At 45.0% G+C, this 27,584-nt stretch overlaps 1 protein-coding gene across 1 annotated transcript in view; it reads right to left on the bottom strand.

The window, feature by feature from the left end:
* The window catches only part of LOC121232966 (CDC42 small effector protein 2-like), a 125,272-nt gene that overhangs the window by 41,649 nt on the left and 56,039 nt on the right, over positions 1–27,584 (bottom strand). The window contains exon 2 of the mRNA XM_041121539.1: positions 15,658–15,964. Coding sequence (XP_040977473.1) covers positions 15,658–15,711 — 54 coding nt within the window. The 5' untranslated portion in view covers positions 15,712–15,964. The remainder of the gene's footprint in view (positions 1–15,657; positions 15,965–27,584) is intronic.

Consider the following 27,584-nt stretch of genomic DNA (forward strand, 5'->3'; position numbering starts at 1 on the left):
AAATATTTTCTCCTGGGACGGGGGAAGCCACAATGCGGCCTTTGATTAAGACTGAGACTGTGGATGGTGGTCAAGGAGGAGCCCAACAAGTTACCACCCGCATCGTCCCCTATTCCCCCACCAATTTGGCCAAAATTCAGGAAGAATATTCCCAGGGACCCCGAGAAACAGAAACTGAGTTTGTGTGGAGAGTATCCCTTACTGGGAGTGACCGTATCCTCCTAAGTGTGGATGAGGCAAGGGGATATTGGGGTCCGGGGTTTTTCCTAACTACAAATGACAATAGAGAGCTGTGGTCCCTGACCCAAAGAGTAGCATATTGGGCAGGTAGATTGGACCCTATGGAGAGGGGAGACCCCTTTTCAATTAAAATGCCTAAGGTGGGTCACATTTTGGAGAGTATACAAAAAGCTGCGTGTCTCCAGCTGATGCATGATCGATTCCTGGTTCCGCAACAGCCCTCCCCCATGCAATATGCGACAGACCCTGAAAGGTTGCATCCTCTTATAAGGGGACTGCCTGATGCCTTGAAATTGTATGTGGTGCAATTACAAGATCGCTTGAGAACACCCTGACCCCGAAGAAGGGGAGGCCCCCCAGAGATGACATGGGGAGAAGTAGCACAGGAATTGATTAATTATGGGAGACGGATGGGATTCATCAGTCAGGGAGAGACAAAATCCAAAGCAGACTTTAGGAGGGTGGAAGGGAATGGAGAAACAAAAACCAGGTCTGCACACAATTTGATCCCCTCCTCCAGGCAGACCAACATGGCCTCCCGATAATAAAAGATATGCACTGTGGACAGAGGGTATCTCAAAGGGAATCCCCAGGGAGGTGATGGACGGGTTGCCCACTCCCAACCTGGAAGGTCTGGTGAAAGGCTGGGACAAAATCAAAGGGGCCCTATTTCCCTCAAACTTTAAAGACTTTTCTCCTCCATCCCAGGAACCCAGGGACATGGCCCCATCTGCTCCTCAGGGGGCTGAACTGATTGATTTGGATGTCCCTGAGTCGGGAAACCCCCTCTGCTGTCCCCAACAAGTGAACCAGGGGACGGCCAGTGGGTCCATTTGAGAAGGCTCACAGAAAGCGATAAAGGGGACCTGTTAATTACCTTTCCCCTAGGCCCCTTTAAGACCCCAGTCACGTTTTTGGTAGATACAGGTAGGTGCTCAGGTGTCGGCACTCCGAATGGATGTTGCCAACCATAATGGCATAGTTGCTGACAAGAAACAAATTTGGGTAACAGATGTTTTTGGAAACTCTCAGCCCCAGGCAATGCCCAGGTCAAGTGCTGGTTACCAGGAGATGAGAATGTGACAGAAACTATAATGATATTGGGACCGCTACCAACAAACATTTTGGGTCTCGATTTATTGAAAGGGAGAGCGTGGATAGACTCCAAGAGGAGGGAATGGAAGTTCGGACTCCCTGCAGCTTCAATGAGGCTTTTGCAGTCGTCGCCTGCACTCCCACCTTCAAAAATAGTCAATGTGAAACCTTAATGCCTTGCTGTTAGGGGTGAGGGAGGGGATTGCCCCTGTGTCCTGGTTTCAGCTGGGATAGAGTTAACTGTCTTCCTAGTAGCTGGTACAGTGCTATGTTTTGAGTTCAGTATGTGAAGAATGCTGATAACACTGATGTTTTCAGTTGTTGCTAAGTAGTGTTTAGACTAAAGTCAAGGATTTTTCAGCTTCTCATCTCCAGCCAGCGAGAAAGCTGGAGGGGCACAAGAAGTTGGCACAGGACACAGCCAGGGCAGCTGACCCAAAGTGGCCAACAGGGTATTCCATACCATGTGACGTCCCATTTAGTATAGGAACTGGGAAGTGGGGGCGGGGAATCGCGGCTCGGGGACTAGCTGGGTGTCGGTCGGCGGGTGGTGAGCAATTGCACTGCGCATCATTTGTACATTCCAATCCTTTCATTATTGCTGTTGTCATTTTATTAGTGTTATCATTATCATTATTAGTTTCTTCTTTTCTGTTCTATTAAACCGTTCTTATCTCAACTCACGAGTTTTACTTCTTTTCCCGATTTTCTCCCCCATCCCACTGGGTGGGGGGGAGTGAGTGAGCGGCTGCGTGGTGTTTAGTTGCTGGCTGGGGTTAAACCACGACACCCTGTAATAACTGAGCTATGGGAACAGGGTATAATTGTCCCAACTCACTTGCCTTACAATTCTCTGGTGTGGCCAGTCCGCAAACCAAACGGAAAATGACGGTTAACAATTGACTATCGGCGCTTGAATGCTAATACAGGTCCCTTAACAGCTGCGGTGCCTAACATGGCAGAGCTGATCACAACAATACAAGAACAAGCCCACCGGATCCTAGCCACCATCGATGTAAAAGATATGTTCTTTATGGTCCCTTTGCAGGAAACAGATAGGGACTGCTTTGCTTTTACTTGGGAAGGGATACAATTCACTTTTACATGTCTCCCCCAGGGATATCGGCACTCGCCGACAGTTGCTCAATATGCATTGGCTCAAGAGCTCGCCAAAATCACTCCTGCAGAAGGGGTTAAAGTATACCAGTATATTGATGATGTATTAATTGGCAGCCCTGATGCCAAGGTAGTGGGACAAACCCAAACACAGATAATTGCTCACCTAGAAAAATTAGATCTCCAAATTCCAAACGAAAAGATACAACTGATGTATATGGTTATCATGGGTTACAGGGGTTACTGAGGTAGTTCTATGCCAGCTCCTGTTGTGAGAAACCTCACCACCTACTGTTATGCTGATGTACTTAAGGAGTGATGTACTTAAGAAGACCACAAAGGTCTTGTGAAATAAGATACCCTTTGTATACACAAGGCATGCTAACGACTGTGCCCCTGAAGAAGAACTAAAAGACTGATAAGAAGGGAACATCCTACCCCAGGAGGTGCAGAAAAGTTGAATAATTGCTAATAGGCATGAAGCCAGCAAAAATCTTCGATAACTGGAGGAAAGGTAAAGGTGGCAGGGCAAGATCACGACCACGGACTCAATTCAAGACCAAAAGTCTTACCCCCCCTGTAATGAACGGGTTAACTTTGTTCATGAAATCGCATGTGGAGGTAGGGATATTCTTCACTTATCTAAGACCATGAGTACCGATGATTAGCATATGTAGAGAGACGTTTACAGAGCATGAATGGGACTTGAGTCACCTAAAGAACAGCTGAGGAAGACTTCGGCCTTCATCCCAACAACCACCTGAAGGCAAATTACGACCACTTAACACCTGATGGCACAAGATACCGAAGATACCAGCCAGCCGTCACGTATCAGGGACTAAAAAGACTGTATAAGTAAAGAGGCTCTTCCCCTGTTTGGGTGCGAGCTTGTGGCGGAGCACTGTCTCCCCGGCCGCCCAGCGCTGTTTTGCTCTTTTATCGCTTGCTAATAAATTCGATCTTTTATTTAATACAAATTGGCTCCTCCAATTTGTCACGAGCGTCTATAACAAACTTGGTGCCGTGACTCGGATCCAGGTTCTTTGGTGCGGACCCTTTCAAGCGGGGAGGCGCCCTATCCCCGGATAGCCCCGTCTTGAAGAGGTGCCGCCGCCATACCCTGGACCCACGAACCCCTCTAAATTACGATAACTGAGCAAAAGAACCTGCAGGACCCCTTAAATTTTGTGCACGAAGACCAAACGAAGACCCCAGGAGCGGGTGAGTATATAAAACGTGAGCCGTTTGGTTGGGGTGGTTATCCCGAGGTGCGATTGTGTGAGAGGTCTCTCTGAGATCACACGAGTGCGGACCCTCCAGTAGTGCAGTTCTCGTAGCCCGCGAGGGAGCGAGTCACGACCGAGGGGAAGTGAATGTGTGTGTGTGGATAAAGGCACCTCGGAAGATGGGGCAGAGGAAAAGCAAGCCCTCTGGACCCATGGGGATGGGGAAGGGAAATAAGTTACCAGACATACCCCCAGATAGTCCCATATGCCTGATGTTAAGATATTGAGACAGTTCACCAAGGAGAAAGGATAGGTCTAAGGAAAAAGATGATTAGTTATTGTATTGAGATTTGGGGTGAAAAACCTCTCAGCAATCCTCATGTACTCTCGCCTGTGTTTGGGTCCTCTGAGGATTGGGTGTGTCAACAATTAAATATATGGGTAAACAAGAAGAGACCACCAGCCAGCCCAGAGGAAAGTGAATATGCTGCCTTATGGATTTCCCAATCCTGGGAAATGTCATTCCTCTTTGCCTTAAGGGAAAACAGACCAGATAAACCTCGAAAAGATGATGAGGACCCCTTTGGCCCCCTCCCTATGCCCCTCAGGCCCCTCCTCCTCAGGACCCACTCCAAGGCCAGGAAATAGCCCAGGCCCAGGGGGGGTCAGATTCGGAACCTAATTCCTCAACCCCGGCACCCCCTCCCAGAAGGTCTGCACGTAATAAAATAATACGAAGAAAGGAAAGATTGTTCCTTCTTCGGGAAATGTTGGTGCCTGGTGAGGATGAACAGGGGGGACCGGGAACGGGGTATGTGGCAGTCCCCCTTAATACAGGGGATGTAAGAAAATTTAAGAAGGAAATGGGGAATCTGTTAGATGATCCCCTGGGGGTAGCCGAAAGGTTGGATCAATTCTTGGGACTGAATTTGTACACGTGGGATGAATTACAGTCTATCCTGGGCATATTATTTACCGTAGAAGAAAGGGACAAGATTAGAGGGGCTGGGATGAGACTGTGGGACCAGCAACATCAGACTGGCGCGGCGACGGATCAAAAATGGCCCTTAAATCGGCCAAACTGGAATAATCGGGATCTGGCTCACAGGAAAAAGATGAGACCCCAATGGAATGGCTTGATTGAACCATTTGAGGTGGTTATTAAGAACCCCGAGATTCCAGTGAGAGTTAAACAATATCCCTTATCTAATGAAGGGAGAAGGGGACTAAAACCCGAGATTAAAAGACTATTGAGAAAGGGGGTACTCGAACCCTGCATGTCCCCTTTTAATACCCCGATTTTACCAGTAAAAAAAATCCGATGGTAGCTATTGGCTGGTGCATGACCTAAGAGAAATCAATAAACGGACTGTCAGCCGGTTCCCGGTAGTGGCAAACCCACACACCCTGTTGAGTCAATTGGGGCCCGAAAACCAATGGTATAGCGTAATAGATCTTAAGGATGCATTCTGGTCATGCCCTCTAAAGGAGGAATGTAGAAATTATTTTGCCTTTGAGTGGGAAGACCCAGACACTCATAGGAAACAGCAGTTAAGGTGGACTGTACTTCCCCAAGGGTTCACGGAATCCCCAAACTTATTTAGACAAGCCCTGGATTCTACGGGAATACCGGTTGCAAGATGGGGTCGTGCTAATACAGTATATGGATGACTTATTGTTGGCAGGAGAGGATCAAGAGACAGTCAGAAAAGAAAGCATACGGTTGTTAAATTTTTTGAGCCTTCAAGGCCTCAAGATATCACGGTCAAAACTACAGTTTGTGGAAGAGGAGGTAAAATATTTAGGACACTGGATAAGCAAGGGGACTAAGAAGTTAGACCCCGAACGAGTAAATGGAATTTTATCACTGAAAGCCCCGAGGAGTAAACGACAGATTAGACAATTGTTGGGGCTATTTGGGTATTATAGGCAGTGGATTGAAAACTTTAGTGCGAAAGCACGATTTTTGTATCAAAAGTTAACTATGGATGGGTTGCTTAAATGGACCCCGGAAGATGAAGAGAGATAAGAGGGTCTCAAGGCCGATCTAGTTAACGCCCCTGTCTTGAGTCTGCCTGATGTGAAAAGACCCTTTTATTTATTTGTGGCCACTGAGGAGGGGACAGCATACGGGGTTTTGACCCAGGAGTGGACAGGAAAAAAGAGACCCGTGGGGTACATTTCCAAATTATTAGACCCCCGTCAGTAGAGGGTGGCCCACCTGTTTACAAGCAGTTGTTGCTGTAGCCCTGATAGTAGAAGAAGCAAATAAGATAACGTTTGGAAGTGAATTAAGGGTGTTCTCCCCTTATAATCGAGGGGTTCTCCAACAAAAAGCTGAAAAATGGATCACTGATGCTAGGCTTTTAAAATATAAGGGGATCCTAATCCATTCCCCTAAATTGGAGATCGGAACAACGAACTTGCAAAATCCGGCGCAATTTTTGTATGGGGGTCCTGAAGAAGAATTAACACATAATTGCCTTCAGACCATTGAAGAACAAACAAAAATTAGGCTAGATCTGGAAGAGGTAAAATTGAGAGAGGGAGAAAAGTTATTCGCTGATGGGTCATCTCGAGTAATAACAGGGAAAAGGAAGTCAGGACAAGCAATAAGAGGGCCCAAGCGAATAACTGTGGTACATGTTAAGGGACACCAAAGAAGAACAACCCCTGAAATTCAGTAAAGCCAGGTGATATGGTATTAATAAGAGCCTGGAAAGAATCCTCTCTCACTCCTAGGTGGGAGGGGCCCTTTCTTGTTTTACTTACCACAGAAACTGCTGTCCAAACTGCAGAACGAGGATGGACTCATGCAAGCAGGATCAAAGGACCAATTCGGAGTTCTCATTGAGAGGCGACCAAAGACCCTGTGTATTGGTTTTGCTGGCAAGGTTTTGGTAGCGGGGGGGGGTTACAGGGGTGGCTTCTGTAAGAAGTTGCTGGAAGTTTCCCCTGTGTTCGAGAGAGAGCCAATACCAGCCGGCTCTAAGATGGACCTGCCGCCGGCCAAGGCCGAGCCAATCAGCGATAGCGGTAACGCCTCTGTGATAACATTTTTAAGAAGGAAAAAAAGTTGGGACAGGCAGATTCGGCAGCCGGAGAGAGGAGTGAGAACATGTAAGAGAAACAACTCTGCGGACACCAAGGTCAGTGAAGAAGGAGGGGGAGGAGATGCTCCAGGCGCCGGAGCAGAGATTCCCCTGCGGCCCGTGGTGAAGACCATGGTGAGGCAGGCTGTCCCCCTGCAGTCCATGGAGGTCCACGGTGGAGCAGATATCCACCTGTAGCCCGTGGAGGACCCCACGCCAGAGCAGGTGGGTTTCCCGAAGGAGGCTGTGACCCCGTGGGAACCCTGCGCTGGAGCAGGTTCCTGGCAGGACCTGCGGATCTGTGGAGAGAGGAGCCCACGGAGCAGGTTTTCTGGCAGGACTTGTGACCCCGTGGGGGACCCACGCTGGAGCAGTGTGCTCCTGAAGGACTGCACACCGTGGAAAGGACCCATGCTGGAGCAGTTCGTGAAGAACTGCAGCCCGTGGGAAGGGCCCACGTTGGAGAAGTTCGTGGAGGACTGTCTCCCGTGGGTGGGACCCCACGTTGGAGCAGGGAAGAGTGTGATGAGTCCTCCCCCTGAGGAGGATGAAGCGGCAGAAAACAACGTGTGATGAACTGACCGTAAACCCCATCCCCGTTCCCCCTGTGCCGCTGGGGGGGGTTGGTAGAGAAGCCGGGAGTGAAGTTGTGCCTGGGAAGAAGGGAGGGGTGGAGGGAAGGTGTTCTGAGATTCGGGTTTTTTTCTCATTACCCTACTCTGGTTGATTTGTATTAAAGTGAGTTAATTTCCCCAAGTTGAGTCTGTTTTGCCCGTGACGGTAAGTGATGAGTGATATCTCTCCTGTCCTTATCTCGACCCACAAGCTCTTTGTTATATTTTCTCTCCCCTGTCCAGCTGAGGAGGGGGAGTGATAGAACGGCTTTGGTGGGCACCTGGCAACCAGCCAGGGTCAACCCATCACACCCTGACAGCTTGAAAATCAAGTTCCGAAGAAAAGTGGAGGAGTGAGACTGTCTTTTGTAAAAATCCTCACTGTATATGTTATCTTTATATGTTACAGGTGTAAACTTTGTAGAGAAAAGTGGTGGACACATTGCTCCTATGGGTATTCCCCTAGTGACATTTGCCACGAATGTTATAATTACGAACGGGAATTAATTGAGCAAGCATTATGTATGGGAATATCAACTGAAAAAAATTATAAAAGACTCCAAAGAATGGTGGGATATTTTTGCTAAAGGCATAAACCCTGAGAGGTGTTGTCTTTATGTAAATGAGGTATGCCCAACGAAGGCTGAAATAATACAAGTATCCCGCAGACGAACAGTGGTCAGAGTGGGGTGGGGAGCTTGGGAAGTGAAAGATACAAACTGGGACGCATATAAGTCAAAACAAAGTAAATATAAAGGAGGTTCCCCTGAAGAATACGACTGCTGCCGAGAAGATGGTACACCTCACTGCTCTAAGCAACAGAGTAGGCAGAGAAGAGGGCAGAGACGTACTGCTGTGGGGATTAAGGTTGATGAACTACCTCCAGAGAAGGCTCACGGAGCCTCTTGACTTATTACTCCCAAATAAAACATCCTCAGAGCTTCCCCAAAGTCTCCCATCTCTCACCAGGGATGAAGACAAAAATCAAAATGATTATCAGCACCCTCGGAATACCTGTCGCAAGGGTAAAGGGACACCACTTTTCTCAAACTTGAGATTAAGCACTTGGATGATAAGACTGTTACTAATGCTAATAGGGACAACCCAAGACAAAGGGAACCCCCACCAACCTTACAAATGGACGCTCTATAGGTGGGAGGATCAAAAGATACTACAGCAAGTAATTGCTGCCGGGGCCCCAAGCTTTAATCAATCCTTATGTCAAATCATACCCAGGAACCCATGTCTACATAACTTAGGCTTTTAGTTTTGTCCCAGTTCTAACCCTGGAAAGGGGTATTGCAACGATCCCGACTCTTACTATTGTGCTTATTGGGGTTGTAAAACTATAGCTTCTGATTAGATTCCTAGGGGAGGTCCAGATAAATTCCTATCTGTAAGGTGGGGGCCTCATGGATGTACACCTGCTTCACATGGTTGGGATGGAAGCCAAACAGGACTATGGAGTGGAAATTGCCCATATATTTATATTAATGCAACCAACCCGAAAGATCCTGCTTGGTTAACCGAGAGAACATGGGGAGTCAGACTTTAAAAACCAGGCGCAGATTAAGGGGGAATAATTACGATAAGGAAAGAGCTGGTGCCAAATGAACCCTCTGGTGTAGGACCAAATTCAGTTGTAACAGAGGAAGATGATAGTAACAGTATTGTACAGACTGCTACTATCCTCCCTAATATAGACATCGCTAAAAACAATATCTCGGGCGTATCAACAAGAATCAATCCATTGTGGGATATGCTCCAAGCCAGTTATTAGGTACTGAATGCCACCCACCCTAATATAACTAAGCATTGTTGGTTGTGTTATGACATTCGACCGCCCTTTTATGAAGCTATTGGGGTAGACAGTAGTTTTAAAAAGTCCAACGGAACAAACCCAGCTCAGTGCTTATGGAATAAGGAATCTGGACGTAAGCAAGGGATAACAATGTCCCAAGTATCAGGAAAAGGAAGATGTATAAGGAATGTCCCAAAAGACAAACGACACCTGTGTAACACAATTCACAAATCAAGAGAATTAACAGCTGAGTGGTTAATTCCTGCAGATAATACTAAGTGGATTTGTTCCCAAACTGGGGTTACACCTTGTATATCCCTAAAGGTCTTTAATTAGACAACTGAATATTGTATACAAGTAACTGTAATACCTAAGCTTATTTACCATCCTGAAGATTTTGTTTATGACTATCAAACTACTCAGGCCCATCACATACAAAAACGTGAGCCCTTGACAGCCCTCACGGTAGCAACCCTCATAGCAGTCGGAGCTGCTGGAGCTGGTACAGGAATAACCTCCCTCGTACAACAAAATCAAAAATTTCAATCCTTAAGAATAGCAGTCGACGAGGATTTGGCTAGGATAGAAAAAGCCATGACAGCCCTAGAACAGTCTGTTAGGTCTTTATCAGAAGTAGTATTACAAAACAGACGGGGCTTAGACCTAATGTTCATGCAGCAGGGGGGGTTATGTGCAGCCCTACAGGAAGAGTGTTGTGTATATGTTGACCATACTAGAGTAGTTAGAGATACAATGGCCAAGCTACGGGAGGGGTTAGAAAAACGGAAGAAAGACAGGGAAGCACAACAGAGCTGGTATGAGTCTATGTTTAATTATTCACCCTGGTGAACCACCCTATTGTCAACTATTACAGGACCCCTTATCTTGTTGATCTTATTTTTGACTTTTGGGCCATGCATTTTTAATAAGTTGATCGCTATTGTTAAAGGGCGCTTAGAAGCTGCACACTTAATGCTGTTACGAAAACAATATGAACAAATAGAGGATGAAGGAATTAATCCTATCCTCGGGCGGGCAAAAGAAGTATTAGATCGATTTAATGAACAAAATCAGGATAAAATAGAAAAGGGGGGATTGTAATGAACGGGTTAACTTTGTTCATGAAATCGCATGTGGAGGTAGGGATATTCTTCACTTATCTAAGACCATGAGTACCGATGATTAGCATATGTAGAGAGACGTTTACAGAGCATGAATGGGACTTGAGTCACCTAAAGAACAGCTGAGGAAGACTTCGGCCTTCATCCCAACGACCACCTGAAGGCAAATTACGACCACTTAACACCTGATGGCACAAGATACCGAAGATACCAGCCAGCCGTCACGTATCAGGGACTAAAAAGACTGTATAAATAAAGAGGCTCTTCCCCAGTTTGGGTGCGAGCTTGTGGCGGAGCACTGTCTCCCCGGCCGCCCAGCGCTGTTTTGCTCTTTTATCGCTTGCTAATAAATTTGATCTTTTATTTAATACAAATTGGCTCCTCCAATTTGTCACGAGCGTCTATAACACCCCCCACTCTCCTTGAGCATGCGCTGTAGAATAAAAGAACACTGTACCTTTAATTCAAAGTGGGGAAACTTTAACCCAATAGAAACTGTACTAGATAAGCGACTACCAGTAATAGTTTTGGGGAAGAACTTTGAATATGTATAACTGAACCGTATAAATTGCTTGCCCGTTTAGGCATGAGGTGTGCTAGCTTTGTGGATTACCACCTAGCCCCCATCTTTGCGCAAACATGAATTGGAATAAAATACCTCTGCTCTGTGTGTATATTGGCGTTTCGCACACCGAGTAAACGCCCCCACTTGTGGGACAACAATGCCTCCCAAGTTCAGTTTGCTTCTGCTATGAATCAAATGTTTAATTGATCATTTGGTGTTGTTTCACCTTAATTTAGCCTGAGGGAATTACAAATTCAACATGACTCCCTGGTCTGTCCAGCCCGGGTGGTGACAGTAGGCCAGGGGTGCACAAGAAGTTAGGAGGGGGGACAGCTGACCCCAAATGACCAAAGGGATATTCCCTACCATATGACATCATGCTCAGCAAAAAAAAGCTGGGAGAAGGAGGAGGGAGGGGGGAAGTTCAGAATTATGGCATTTGTCTTCCTAAGTAACCATTACATGTGATGAAGCCCTGCTTTCTTGGAAATAGCTAACCATCTGCCTGTCAATGGGAAGTAGTGAATTAATTCCTTCAATTTGCTTTGTGCATGCAGCTTTTGCTTCACCATTAAACTGTCTTTATCTCAACCCACAAATTTTTGCATTTTTACCCTTCCAATTCTCTTCCCCATCCCACTGTGGGGGGAGCGAGTGATCAGCTGTGTGGTACTTAGCTGCCTACCAGGGTTAACCCACAACAATAAGTTATTATGTAATTTAAGATATCCTAAGTACTTGATCACTTTTCCTATCATTTAAAATAATATGTTTCAGATAGTGTGAACAGAAGGGCTTACATCAAACAAACTAAATACAAAAATATTTAAACCAGTGTAAAGTTCAAAGAGGGAGAGTGTGCAAGAGAGAGCGAGAGAGTGATCTAAATACTGCAGAAGATCATTTTGGTGAAATGAAGCATGATGCAAGCAGCATACAAGGAGACCAATTTTACTGTCTTCAAAGGATAATCAAGAGGCCCTCATATTTGTAATACGTTGCTGCAGATTTTTACACTGCAGTAATTTCACTGTAAGTATTATGCACTTCAGAAATTCCTCTTGTATTTTAATACATCTCTTAAGTCTAATCAGCTTTTCCATATCTAAACTACTTGCTTGATGTCAATTTTTAGAAATAAGATAGTTTTCATATTTAAAATCTATCTAGAATAAGTGTTTGCCAAAACATTTAAGCTGCACTACATTCAATAAAAACTCACAGTGCTTATACACATGCCCTGTGAAGACCTACTTATCAATGTCCAAGACCTCTGTATTTTACAGTATACTGTAGTGTCTTTCCTCAGAGGATGTCAAAGCAGTTAACATCATCCTGGGCAAGCATTAATCTCAGGAAAATATTCCAGAAGTCGATCAGTTTTTGCAACAATGAAGCAGATTGTTCCCTTCACAAAAAAAATCCAAACCAAAAAATCAACACCCTCCTGAGACAAGGGGAGTCAAAAGAATCTCAGTAGATATAATAAAGGGGGATGAAAGATGATGTTTAGTGCTTACATTGTTGAAATTAGCTGAGGCAGAGACAGTCCTTGATAAGAAGAGCTTGCCCCAAGAACCAGCCAATGAGGCAGAGACAGTTCCTGATAAGAAGCAGGAGCTGGCCCCAAGAGCCAGCTAAGACTGGTCTTGAGGCTTGGGTGAATACCAAGAAACCACTGAGCCTGCGCAAGAAAAGAGGTTACTAGCGGCGACGGAGTCGTCTATCTTCATCTCTGCGACCACCAGACGACCACCATAAGGAGGCACTGCGCAAGCGCAGTTGAGAGGAGACTATTGAAATGACCTCTCCGAACTCATTTTAATATGAAGCAGGGACAGGCTATGCATATGTATAGGCGTATTGTGAAACTATATGTATATGTAACACTTGACTGTATAAATTTAAAGCGAACTGACGAGTCAGGCGCACACGACTTTGGTGGGACTACCCCCCCGTGCTGCCCAGCGCTGAATGAACATACCTACTTTACAATCTTACTGATTGTGAAGTCTGTTTTCTGCACATCACTCCCCAAAACCTCACATGCAAAACACCAACAACCCACTATCCAAAACACATACTTGACAAATTAGAGAAACCAGGGACTACAGTTTGTACATATTTGCTATTATGAAAACACCTAAGTGTTGTAGCCTGCAGTAAACCCCATAACCTTCAGGTATTCTGCTTGAACCACTAGATCAATTAACATCTTCTTCTCTGTCTCTGAGTTTTCTTTCTCTCTCACTATCTGTTGTACCTTTGCTTGCCGTTTCCTTCTCTCGCTCTGTCTCCCTAACACTCCCACTCTCTTGCTGTCTCTCTGTCTCTGTCTCCATCTCTGAATTTTGTCTCACTCCCTTTTCTCCCTCTTTCTCTCTCTTTCTCTCTCTCTTCCCCCGTCTCTCAGTTGTTCAGTCTCTTTCTTTCTAGTTCTTGCTCAATCTGTGGTACTCGCTCTCTCCCTCCAAATCTAGCTTTCTCTGGCTCACTCATGCCATCTCACTGCCTCTCTCATTCTCGCTACCTTGCTCACTCTGTCTCGTGCTCAGTGTGTCACCTGCCATCTCGTGCCTACTCCCATCATCTTGCGCTTGTTCTCACGCGTGCTGACACCTTGTGCTCATTTTCTCACCTGCTTGCACTTGCTTGCAGTCCCACTGTCTCATGCTTGTGACTGTGTCACTCTCTTGCTGCCTCGCTCTTGCTCCATCTAGTGATCACCATCTTTCTCTCCATCTCATGCTCACTCAAGCGTGCGCTCATCTCACTGTTTTGACCATTCACGCTTGCTCCAGCTCACTCCAACAGTGACACACATGCTCAGTCTCTCACTTGTGCTTGCCTCCTCTTGCATGCTGTCTCACACTCGCTGTCTCATGCTCGCTCACTGTCTCACCCTCTCTCACTCAGTCTTGCACTTGCCATCTCACTCAATCTCACACTTGCTCTCACTGACTCGCACTCACTCGCTCTCACGGTCTCGCACTCATTCTGTCTCACAACTGCTGTCTCACTCGCTCTTGCCGTCTCATGTTCCCTCTCTTCCTCTTTTGCCTGTGCTCTTTTCCTCCCTCTCTTCCCCGCTGCCTCCTGGTCTCTCGCTTGAGCTGCCTTGCTCTCATTCTCGATAGTCTCCCCCCCTCCCCCCTCCACTACGTACTCAACTCCTTCTCTTGTTCCAGCTTGCCTTCTAACGTTTGTCTCCTCTCTCTCTCTCTCTCTCTCCCCCTCATGCTTGTATCCTTGTACTCATCTTGTTCCTCTCCCTTGTGCATTCATCTCCTCTCTCTCATCCCCTCCCTGTTGCTAGTGTCCTCACACTTGCTCACGCTCATATCCTCGCGTTCATCTCCTCAAGTCTCATGCTCGCATTCATCTCCTGGCGCTTATCACCTACCGCTTGCCACCCCATGCTCACCTCCTCACTCCCTTGCCTGCACTCACCTCCTCCCCCAGTCCATCTCCTCCTCGCGCTCACCTCCTTAGTCTCGCTTGGCTCCTCGCCCCCAGTCAGCTCACCCCCTCGCCTGCCTCCTTGCTCCCACTCACCTCCTTGCCCACTTGCCCCCTCGCCTGCCTCCTTGCTCCCACTCACCTCCTCGCCCACTTGCCCCTGCTTAACCCCTTGCCCCCTCTCTTGTTCACCCTCCCCCTCTCGCCTGCCCTCTCACCCTCCCTCTCCCTCACTCTCTTGCTTGCCCTCACCCTCCCACTCACGCACGCCCTCCCGCCCACCCTCGCCCTCCTGCCCTCCCTTTCCCTTGCTCACCCTCGCCCCCGCTCACTTGTGCCCTCTCACCCTCCCTCACTCGCTCGCCCCCTGCCCCGCTCACTGTCGCTCTCTTGCCCCCCTCACTCGCCCCCGCCCTCTCGCTCGCCCCCACCCTCTCACGCGACCACACCCTCTCCCTCCCCATGCTTGTTCTCCCTCTCGCTCACTCTCAAGCACTCACCCGTGCTCTCCTGCTCTCACTTCCACTTGCTCTTGCTCTCTCGTGCCCTTGCTTGCTCGCCCGCACATGCACTCACGCTCTCTCCCATGCTCCTGTTCCCCCCTTGTTTGCACTTGCACTCGCCCTCCCTCAGTCTCTCTCCCTCCCTCTCTCGCCCCCTTATGCTTCCCTCACCTGCACACTCTCACCCCCCCTCTCTCACGCTCCCTCCCCCGCTCACCTGCTCCCCTCCCACTCCCTCTCGCTCTTGCCCGCTCTCCCTGGCTTGTGCTCCTTCCCTCTTCCCTGCCCCCGCTCTCTCACCCACCTGCCTCCTTGCTCTGTCGCTCTCCCTCTTGCCCACCCTCTTTCTGACTTCATTTAAATTAATGCTTAGAAAGGCAGAGGAGGAATGGATTTTACCCTATATTTCTTAACAGCAATATTTCCTTCCTTCACTATTGTCCAGCCACACAGGAAAATAAGCCATAAACAATATCAGATGTCATGACATTTCCAGATTTCCACCTGCTTTTTGGCAGATGTTAGAGCAACAGTTTAGGTCCTCCTCCCTCTCACCCTCCCCTTCTCCTTCCTCCCTCTCTACAGTTCAAATATATAAAGACTTTTCAAAGACTTCAGACATTTAAGATTAAGGATAGAAAAATGTCTCTGACAGTCTAGATCAGACTCTTCTCTTTCACAGCTAAACCAAGATGGTAGTTAATTCCTTCATTCTCACTGGGCTTAGTCCAACAGCACTAATTTAAGAAGCTAAAACAAACAAACAAAAAAAAATTGAACAATGTATTGAATTATACACAAAACAGTTCCAATACTCATACTTACAGGCTGAGGCTGTTCTGCAATACAGCAGTTGAAACACAACCAGAACTCACTCATTGCTTACAGTCTGAAGTGCAAACACAGATGAAAAGCAGGATTCAATCTCTGCAAAAGTGTCTCCAAGTAGCAACTTCTTTAGATTGATTTATAATGGTTCCAATGTGAAAAGTTTCTCTGTTGAGCTTTTTTCCAAAGAAAACTCAGTCTCAGGATAAACAGGTTGATTATTTTGGAGTCTTCTTTCAGAAGACTGGTCCCAGCACCACACAAGTGTTACATATGCTTCTTTGATTCCTAGAGTTATGTGAACCTGAAAAGAAAGAAGTAAATTACATCAGAAAGAAAGAAGATACGGAATCTCACACTCACAGCCAGCCACACACGCCAGTGATTTCTTGATGACATCTTGAATTACACAGTGGAGAGAGTGTAACCTCCTCAGGTTAATGAGCAGTTTGTGAGCCTTTGGGCTTGGGGGTCCTTTGTGGAGTAACTTCTCCTTCCCTGCAGACACTGCCATTGTTTGATCTTTGTATCAGAACAGGGAGCTGTGCACCCTCCAGCATGCCCTCCCCCTCCTGTTGCTGATGTCTGAGCTGATGGGCTTTTCACCTTGGTTCCTTGCTGTGCAGGGTTTGTCTTTAAGCAGAACTTGCCCCACCACAATGTTTGAGACATTAACTCTTTTGGTCTCTCACACACCCCCCAACAAGTAGGCTGTGGGGGTACACAAGAAGTTGAGAGGGGGGACAGCTGACCCCAACTGACCAAAGGGATATTCAATACCATATGACATCATGCTCAGCAATAAAAGCTCAAGAAAAGGAGGAGGAAGGGGAGACATTCATGGTTATGGTGTATGTCTTCCCAAGGAACCGTTATGTGTCCTGAGGCCCTGCTTTCCTGGAAATGGCTAAACATCTGCCTGTCGATGGGAAATAATGAATAAATTCCTTATTTTGTTTTGCTTGCATGTGCAGCTTTTGCTTTACCTATTAAACTATCTTTATCTCAACCCACAAATTTTCTCACTTTTGCTCTTCCGATTTTCTTCCCCATCTCACGGGGGGGGGGGAGCGGCTATGTGGGTTCTTGGCTGCTAGCCAGGGTCAACCCACCACACCTGGAGGAACACCACCATCCTATTTACTAATGTAAATGTTTTTAAGTATGTCACCATGTTACAAATCTGCATTTCCTTGCAAGATTGCTCTTTGTCAAGCACTGCTGAGTTGAAAGTAGCTTATTATTTTTAATCAGTCAAAATAACAAATAAAAATATATACTAGTCATTAATTAATGACCTTATTGAAATGCTTCTACTGTTTCATATTTAGCCAAACTCGGTCTTTTTTTTTTTTTTTTTAAACTTCAAGGAAAAAAAATTTGAATTTTGAAAGTTTGTTGTATGAACAAGTGCCAGCTGAATTAAACAAAAACTAAAACTTTTAGATGTAAAACAGCATTTATGATAAGTGGACTGATAGTTTTTCTAGTCTGATGAGGCCTCTCTAATGTTGTTGTCCAGTATTGTACACAAAAGAAATTAAAGTTATAGCAGAATGAAAATGAAGATAGTTAACCTCTAGTCTGATTTGGAATCTTTTTCTAAACAGCCATCCAAATCTACCTTGAAGATACTGAATTATGGGGAATCCATTGGTTCCTTTAGAAAGTTGTTCTGTTGATTAATTAATCTGTGTTAAAAATATGCACCTTTATTTCTGTAATAACTCAGAGCAGGATTGTATATAAGCTTTATCCCCCCCCCCAATTAACTTTCCCCCCTTCTCAAACAACTTTTTCACAGCTCCCTCACTTTTTCAAAGGCAAAATACAGCAGAAATAGTATCTTTAATCCTTTCAATAGGAGAAAGCAACCAGAGGGGAAAAGTCATACACCACCTGCCTTTTACTATTATTTTCATTATGTATGGTATTCCAAGATGACAATCAAAATATTCTGTTGGTGGGGGTTATAAATTAATCAAGATTTGATAGAAACTTTTCCTACTTTACAGTCTACTTTGATGTTTATGCCATCCACATATTCTTGTTTCAAATACTTGTTAACAAAAAAAAAAAAAAAAATCAGCCTTGTCTATGTATCTAGCTTCTGTAGGATAATCTATCTGGTAGAGCTCAACACTTAAGAATGGAATAAAGATATTGGGGGAAGGGAAGAGTCAGTAATTTGGAAAAAGTTAACCACAAACCAGTAAACATCTCCCTCCCCTCCCATTAACTCAAGAAACTTGGGCTATTTGCTGTTAAGGCTTAAGTTGATATTAGCTAGAGTTCTGTGTACTTTTCATATTACTGCCAGTATTTAAAACAAACAAAGCAATTGCCCTCAAGGTGTGTCAAGCTGCCAGATACTCAAGCTCTTGTACTTTTCCTCTTTGTGCCACCTCTGCTCTCCCTGCAGTACTGCACTGTGAAGCATGTATGTCAAACCCTGGGAGCAATGCAGATAGGAGATAGAGCTTAAAAAAAAAAAAAAAAAAAAGAAAAAAATTAGAAAGAGGAGGTGACACAGGCAAACCAATTGATTCTGTTCTGCTGAATCCACCTCTTCCATACTGTGAAGGAGGCAAATTATCAGCCCTTTAAGGTGATTTGAACTAGGTGCTTGGATAATAATATAGTTATTGACCAGCACTAATGTATTGGGTGTCCGTGGCAAGGTTTTGGTAGCGGGGGAGGTGCAGGGGTGACCTCTGTGAGAAGAGGTAAGGGGCTGCCCTGTGCTGGACAGAGCCAGCAATGGACTCACTGCAGGCCAAAGCTGAGCCTCTGTGAAAACATATTTAAGAAAGAGCAAAACACTGCACAGGCAGTGAGGAGTGAGGGGGGAAAAAAAAAAGTGTGAGAAAAAACAGGTACCAAAGTCAGAGAAGGAGGAGGAGGAGGTGCTCCAGGCATCAGAGCAGATATTCCCCTGCAGCCTGTGGAAGAGACCACACTGGAGCAGGTGGATATTTCCTGAAGGAATTGTGGCCTGTGGAGAGCCTGCGCTGGAGCAAATTCTCCTGAAGGACTGCAGCCTGCGGAGAGGACACATGCTGGAGCAGGGGAAAAGTGTGAGGAGGACGAAGCAGCAGAGAGAAACTGTTATGTACTGACTGCAAGCCCCCATTCCCACACACACCCCCCATGCTGCTCTCAGACAGAGGGGGGAGTAGAGGAGTTGATGATGGAGTGAAGTTGAGCCTGGAAAAAATGGGGGGGGGGGGGGGGGGGAAGGTGTTGTATTAATTTGTCTTTGTTTCTTACTATCCAAATCTATTTTAAGTAGCAATAAAATAAATTAATAAATAAAATTTCCCCTAAGTCAAGTATGGTTTTTCTTGTGATGGTAATTGGTAAGTGATCTCTCTGTCTTTATCTAAATCAATGAGCTTTTTCATCTTATTTTCAACCCCCTGTCCTGTTGAGGAGGGGGAATAAGAGAGCAGCTGGGTGGGTGTCTGGCAGCTGGCCAAGGTCAACCCACCACAACTAATAAGACAACAGCACTGCTCTTCTTGCTAGAGAGCCCCTTTTCACTCCCATTCCTATGCATTTTGTTGAGAGGGGAGGCCATGCTTCCTGCTCTTGCCCCTGCATTGTCCAGGTCTCTATGCTAGCCTGGCTTAGTCTTCAGACACTGCACCTATCTACCTCTTGCTTTCTCATCCCTTCCTGAAGAACATCTATACTTCTCTCCTCCATACACATATGGTGAGGAAGAAAAGACTCACTTAATATTGCATTCTCAAATGATCAATGTAGTATTTACTTACAGCAGATGTTAGCAGCGAGAAATAAAATCTTATCACTGTAAGCTAACACAGAAAAGAAGTTACATATGTTTTCACATTGTTAGCATTTCAATTTTGCTGTCATGTTGCCCTACAGTATTTGCTTATCCACATTGAATGAATAGTGCAAAGACCCAGTTCAGGAGAATTAGTTGGGAAATGAGGGAGGGGAGGGAATTAGACTATTTACAAGAAAATGTGACCGATCGGCACATCCCCACAGTAGGTAACCTTTGTTTAGATATATGGCTGTACCATATATATGGTCATCAGGTTGTATAATCAGCTTTCCCTGAGGTAACTAGTAGAGTAATGTCTTCCTGAGCTAGACAGACTAGCATGAGGGGGAAGCATATACATGGCTCAGCTCAACATAAAGTATAAAAACTGAGCAATCAACAAAATGAGCTTTGAAGAGAGCAATGGGCTTGAGCTGGCTTCAACCCATGTATTCCTCCCCAGCAGCTGAGGATGCCCAGCATCATGACAGTAAGAATATAAAGACCAGTAATAGGAATCATGTTTGTACTGTGATTAAACTGTATATTGCAATTGGTATATTATGCTTGTGTTGTGATTTCAGTGTACTGCTGTATTATTCTACTAAATCAAAATCCCATGTAACACCAAATATATCAAATAAGTAAATTTGATATTAAACATTAAACCCTCCTCATGTGGAATAACTAAAAGAACCTGGTCAGAGAGTATTGGACTCTGACACTAATTGGTGTCACAGGATATTCCTGAGGGTAAATGTTATTTACTAACAATTCAGCAATAATGGGATTTCTGATTTAGCATTACAACCATGAATAAGAGACTAAGAGAGGCAACACATGCTGTGACTAAGGAAGGGTAGTGATAAGACTAGCTGCAGATGGGACTGCTACCATTTAGAGGGTATAAATCATTATGAGTGCTAACAAAGACTGGAAAAAGCTAGGCAATAAATTTTAAAAAGAGACATGGAGATATCCTATCTGAGATTTTTCATGGGTAGAACAACATTACACTGATCCCAGAGATATTTAGAATAAATTTGAAAAATTGAAAGGTTCTAATAATTTGAAGAAAGGAAAGGGGAAAGCAGGCTTGTTCTGGTTGTTAGGAAGTTGCTTGCGAGCAGTTGTGGAGAAGTTAGAGGAGGAGACACGTAATTATAACATTCTACAGAGAAAGAAACAATTATAAGAGATAATACGATGTATAAAACACAACATACACAGAAAATCAGAACAGGTTCTTAGAATCAAAATTGGAGCCTCAGATCATAGCCAATGCTCACATGCGTAGGGATCGCTTACTACAGTCTACTCAAATAGACCCTGTTAAAATGATGGCTGTTATATACACCAATGATGGTGAATGGTCAGGAGATATCTGGCTTGATCCTGATCCTCCTCACAATGATTCAGATGATCCACGGGAAGAAAATAATGTAAAAATGGTTGCTCCCATGATAAAAGTAGAACAAACACCAGGTGCACCCCGTCAAACAACTGTGAGAAGTTTTACCTTCATGGAGTTAACTGATCTTCAAACTAAATTTTCCTTTAAGACTGGAGAAACACCCCTAGAATGGATGGCCCATATATGGGGGGAAGGTGCAAATTAGGTTACCCTCACCATGGATGAGGCTCAAGGTTTACTACTAGGACTGGGGTTTCTCCTAAAGTGAGCAGCTGCAGCGCTGAAACTGCTCACCCTTTCTACAATGACAGGAATAAATGCAGCTACTTGATGGGAGACGGTTCTGCAGCAGATGTCTGCTTTACCCTTATATGAAACATCAAGCTCCAAGGTAAAGGTTAGGAACATGCAAGCAGTTAAGCCCAGCCACAATGCCCCCCCATCCTCGATTCCAGTAAAAAAAAAAAAAAAAAAAAAAAAAGGCAAAGACCCTCCAGACAGTGCATCGGAGAAACATAGTTCTGTTTGGCAAAAATGTTTAGTTAAAGGGTTAATGAGGCAGCAACTGCAAGGTCTGCTGACTGCAGTGCTGAAACAATTAGTAGGAGAAGCCCAGGAGCAGATCTCAGGACCCACACCAGCTCCCTGCCCACCCCCGAAGTTAGGGAGTATCACTCAACACTTGGAGCAAGGCGATTTAAATGCTAGGGGAGCTGACAGCTCCACTGTTTGGGCCATGGTAAGTATACCACAACATTTTTGCCCAAGCACAAATACAGGCTGGGCAATGAGTGGATTGAGAGCAGCCTTGCAGAGAAGGACTTGGGGGTGTTGGTTAACGAGAAGTTCAACATGACCCGGCAACGTGTGTTTGCAGCCCAGAAAGCCAACCATATCCTGGGCTACATCAAAAGAAGCGTGACCAGCAGGTCGAGGGAGGTGATTCTCCCCCTCTACTCTGCTCTTGTGAGACCCCACCTGGAGTACTGCACCCAGCTCTGGGGTCCCCAACACAAGAAGGACATGGACCTGTTGGAGCAAGTCCAGAGGAGGGCCATGAAGATGATCAGAGGGCTGAAGCACCTCTCCTATGAAGACAGGCTGAGAGAGTTGGGGTTGTTCAGCCTGAAGAAGAGAAGGCTCCAGGGAGACCTTATTGTGGCCTTTCAATACTTAAAGGGGGCCTACAGGAAAGATGAGGAGGGACTTTTTACAAGGGCGTGTAGTGATAGGACAAGGGGTAATGGCTTTAAACTGAAAGAGGATAGATTTAGATTAGATGTAAGGAAGAAGTTAAATAAAATGACAATAGTAATAATAAAAGGATTGGAATATACAAATGATGCACAATGCAATTGCTCACCACCCGCCGATCGACACCCAGTTAGTCCTTGAGCGGCAATCCCCCCTACCCCCACTCCCCCCAGTTTATATACTAGGCATGACGTCACATGGTATGGAATACCCCTTTGGCCACTTTGGGTCAGTTGTCCTGGCTGTGTCCCCTCCCAACTTCTTGTGCCCCTCCAGCCTTCTTGCTGGCTGGGCATCAGAAGCTGAAAAATCCTTGACTTTAGACTAAACATTACTTAGCAACAACTGAAACATCAGTGTGTTATCAACATTCTTCTCATACCAAACTCAAAAACATAGCACTATACCAGCTACTAGGAAGACAATTGACTCTATCCCAGCTGAAACCAGGACAGGGGGTATTGTAGAAAAACAAAAAAAAAAAACCCAAACAAAAAAAACCCCACATTCACCATATTACAGCCCCGTACAGCCTGTTAAAAAAACAGACGGGACATGGCATATGACTGTTGACTATAGGGCTTTGAATAAAGTAACTGGCCCTTTAACAGCTGCTGTTCCTAGCATAGTAGATATAGTTAATACAATAAATGAATGTGCTTTTCCATGGATAGGAGTGTTAGATATAAAAGATGTTCTTTATGATCCCAATACAAGAGCAAGACAAACCAAAGTTTGATTTTACTTGGAGTACCTTTAATCATCTACCCCAAGGTTTTAAACATAGCCCCACAATTGCTCATGCCATGTTAGCTAAAGAACTAGAATCAATCATCCTCCCACCTGAAGTAACAATTTTAGAATATGTAGATGATATTCTAATCGGAGGACCAGAATAGGAAGTGGTTTGCCAAAGTGTGAACGCTATTGTCCAGCATTTACAAGAACTAAATCTTAGCATTCCCAACTCAAAATGGCAAGGACCAAGTCAAGAGGTTACAATTTTAGGTTCCTGATGGATAGGAGGATGTAAAACTGTATCAGAATCTACATTAGAAGAGATACAAAGCATTCCAGCACCTTCTGACAAAAAAGAATTGCAAGCTTTATTGGGAACTTTTGGGTTTTGGAAGTCACATATTCCTGGATTCAGTATCTAGCAAGACCTCTATGATCTGCTGAAGAAAAAAAGCAGACTCAAGAAAGGGAAAACAAGCTATGTGTGCTTATTCCTTTTTTAAAAGCAATTTTAGCTGGTAAGCCGTTACCCTTAGGGGTAGCACAGAAAACTACTGTGCAGCGATAGGCTTTGTCTATACATTACCGAGTGACAAGTGATGGGATGAATACAGAAAACAAATTATCAGAAAGTATAGAGCAAATTGGGATGCCTATTGAATACTCCCATTTGCCCTCCTCCCTGTTAACTGATGCCTTACCCTGGGACAGCGAGACCAAGAAGAGTTTGGTTCACAGACGGGAGTGTCAAGCAAATGGGGAAACTAGAGAGGTAAAGCTGCAGCTATATTGGTAGAGACCAGAAAAGCTTTCACAGATGAAATCGACAGCTCGGCCCAACTGGCAGAGCTCAGAGCTTTGGAAATGACCCTGGAGCAAGGAGCCACTTGGGTCTATACAGACTCATATGTTGTGTGGGCCAGTACCACCCAGTGGCTAGAGAACTGGGTGAAAAAGAATTGGCAAGTAAATGGTAGAAACGCATGGGGAAGAACACACTGGAAAAAGATTTATGACATAGCTCAATCTAAGAGCATATCCATAGGGCATGTATCTGCCTACCAAAAACATAAAACCCCTGAAGCAAAGTGGAACCAGATGGCTGATCATTTGGCTAGAAAAAAACTGTATTACAAAATTCTGCCTCAGAACGGCTAGGTAAGTGGTTACAGGAATGGCTAGGACACACTGGGAGTTATGATTTGTTTCAACAGGCTGCAAGGAGAGGATGGCCTGTGACAAAAGCTCTGGCAAAACAAATTGTAGACTCATGCCATTTTTGTCAAACAGTGGTACAGTCCATGTCAAAAGGATAAGTTTGTCAATATCAGGGAAGGTAAACTACTCTGGGAAACCTGGCAAGTAGATTGTATTGATCCTTTAAAGCAATGTGGTGGGTTGACCCTGGCTGGGTGCCAGGTGCCCACCAAAGCCGCTCTATCACTCCCCCTTCTTAGCTGGACAGGGGGGAGAAAATATAACAAAAGGCTCGTGGGTCAAGATAAGGACAGTTTAATAAAATGAAAGCAAAGGTCGCGCGCGAAAGCAAAGAAAAACAAATTATATTATTCTCTACTTCCCATCAGCAGGCAATGTCTGGCCACTTCCTGGGAAGCAGGGCTTCAGTACGCGTGGTGGTTGCTCCGGAAGACAAAAAATGCCTTCCCTTCCGCCTCCCTTTAACTTAGCTTTTATATCTGAGCTGACGTCATATGGTATGGAATATCTGTTTGGTTAGTTTAGGTCAGCTGTCCTGGTTATGTCCCCTCCCAAGATCTTGCCCTGCCCCAGCCTGCCATTGAGGGAGGGGGCAAAAATGTTGGGGAGACAGCCTTGATGCTGTGCCAGCGCTGCTCAGCAGTAGCCAAAACACTGGTGTGTTATCAACACCTTTCTAGCTACCAATGCAGAGCACAGTTCTATGAGGGCTGCTATGGGGACTATTAACTCCATCTCAGCCAGACCCAATACAAGCAAACACCTGAAGGCTGGAAACAGGAGTACAAATAGTGGTATAGGGAACATGCACTCCACCCAGGCTGCAATTGGTCTGACAACCACTGCTGGTTTAAACCAGTTGTTTGCTACTTTTCCCTTGCCCAGAGAAATAAAAATTGATAATGGATCACATTTTAAAAATAAAGAAGTGCAAACTTAGTGTGCTTCAAATGGAGTACAATAGACTTTCCACCTACCATATCAACGTCAAAGTAATGGGACAGCAGAAAGGTGGAATGGACTACTAAAACAACTACACAGGAGTGAATCTATTAATGCTTCTGAATGGGGATCCCATTTGTGAGAAGTTGTAAGTCAGCTAAATAAGCAACAAACTCCCATGGGAAGGCCCATAGATAAGTGATTCGTATCAATGGCTGCACAAATTCCTGTTAAAACAGAGGTGAAACCCTAAGTCCTGGAGATGAGGTTGTGGTTAAACACCCAACTCGGGGATGGATCTGGGTGACTCTGTTGTTATAGAAAGGAAAAGGAATATGGCATGCTGTAGACACTAAGGGGAGCAAGTTAACCATAACTGAGGCTTGGATTATGTCGAAGACCTAGGTGTCTTCTCTTACAGGAAAATGTGGTGTTACCTTCTCGGCATGGGAACACACCCCCTAAACCTGTATCTAACACAAGTCTTATGAGGAGCAGCTGAGGGAACTGGGGTTGTTTAGTCTGGAGAAAAGGAGGCTGAGGGAAGACCTTATCACTCTCTACAACTACCTGAAAGGAGGGTGTAGTGAGGTGGGTGCTGGTCACTTCTGTCAGGTGGCTGGTGATAGGACAAGAGGAAATGGCCTCAAGTTGCACCAGAGGAGGTTTAGATTGGATGTTAGGAAAAACTTCTTTACTGAAAGGGTTGTCAGGCATTGGAACAGGCTGCCCAGGGAAGTGGTTGAGTCACCATCCCTGGAGGTATTCGAAAAAGCACATAGACAAGGCACTTCAGGACATGGTTTAGTGGGCATGGTTGATGGTTGGACTCCATGATCTTGAAGGTCTTTTCCAACCTAAACGATTCTATGATTCTAACAGGATCTGCCTTTTCATGTTGCCCATGGAAAAACTCAGGTGTTGAACATCAGTCACAAGCCATCTTTGAAACCAGTTACAGGAGGAATACCATCTGTATTAGCACAAGGTCAGGGATTGATCGCAGGTAATAATGTTACACTAACTCTAAGATCTAAAGTTAATCTGAATTTAACTATATGTAATAACACCGGATGGGAAACTGCAAATGGTTTTAACAATAAAGTGAAATGGGTACTACAGACATGTAAGGCAACTAATCGTATGTTAGTGGCTCATGAGAATTACACTCTAACTGTAAACAATGATAACAACACAATAATATAAGGCAATTTTTCCATAAAAACCATTGTGTTGTTTATAGTGACCCTCTCTATGATTGGTGGCTACAAAAATCATAGACCAATAGGACATAGAACTAAAAGATATATCATCCAAACTTTGTTGGGTAGAATTGGTACAGGAACATTTAATTCATTTGATATTGAAACCCTAACAAATAAATTGTTGTTATTGGGAGAAACTGAAGCTGGTGTAACCAGAATGACTGCAATCTGGCTATCAACAGCTTTACAAACTTCAGTACAAGATTGGCAAGATACTTAGCACCTCTGGCAGCACATTAATGTATTGCTATAATCCCAATTACTAATCCCCAAAGAAATATCACAAGTCAACAAGTGTGGTACAGATCAGAGGCATATTATCCCCAAGCAATCTTTTAGTAAGTTATCATCTACTTGCAAACAAGTAAGAAAGGGAAACAAAACCAAAACACACACATCAAAATACTGGCTGCTTCTCTCCACGTCTTCGACCTTCTGCCCTAAAGGCAGGGAGCCAAAAAACTAAGCCAACCTGAAAAATGAACAGTGCTGTGAGCATAGTATTTCTCATGCCAAAACAATCATTAGACATACAATACTTCTGTTGATAAACATAAGAGGTCCTGAATAACACAGTGTCATGGTTTCAGCCCAGCCGGTAACAAAGGACCACGCAGCTGCTCACTCACTCCTCCCGCCCCCCTCCGGTGGGATTGGGAGGAAAAACAGAAAGGAGAAAAGAAAAAAAAAAAACCAACAAACCGGAACCTCGAGGGTTGAGATAAGGACAGTTTACTGGGACAACACAAAAAGAGAAGTTACAACAACAACAACGATACTAATAAAAGAATATACAAAACGAGTGATGCACAGTGCAACTGCTCACCACCCAGAACCCGACACTCCACCACTTCCCCCACCAAAATCCAAGAGCACCCCCTAGCCCACTCCCCATTTATATACTGAGCATGATGGCACATGGTATGGAATAGCTCCTTGGCTAGTTCAGGTCAGCTGTCCTGACTGTGGCCCCTCCCAGGTTCCTGTGAAAATTAACTCTATCCCAGCTGAACCCTGGACATTATCCACCCCTTATTCTATACCATCTACATCATGCCCAGATCCTACATTTCCCAATTAATCACCACCACTTTCCTTGTCTTATATACATATATATATGTATATGGACACTCCACACGTACAAATAGCATTCCCTTAGTCTATGGGCCATCCCTCTAATGTGTCCATCAATTTTATTTAGTCCATGACTTTGGGGCTCCATCTGTTGTCCTTCAGGATAGGAGAGATGGTGTGAGGTGTTGGATTGTTGCATGCTGCCTCTGGAGCTTGCGGCTGG

Source organism: Aquila chrysaetos (assembly GCF_900496995.4).
Source record: "Aquila chrysaetos chrysaetos chromosome W unlocalized genomic scaffold, bAquChr1.4 W_unloc_2, whole genome shotgun sequence".
Taxonomy (NCBI): domain Eukaryota; kingdom Metazoa; phylum Chordata; class Aves; order Accipitriformes; family Accipitridae; genus Aquila; species Aquila chrysaetos.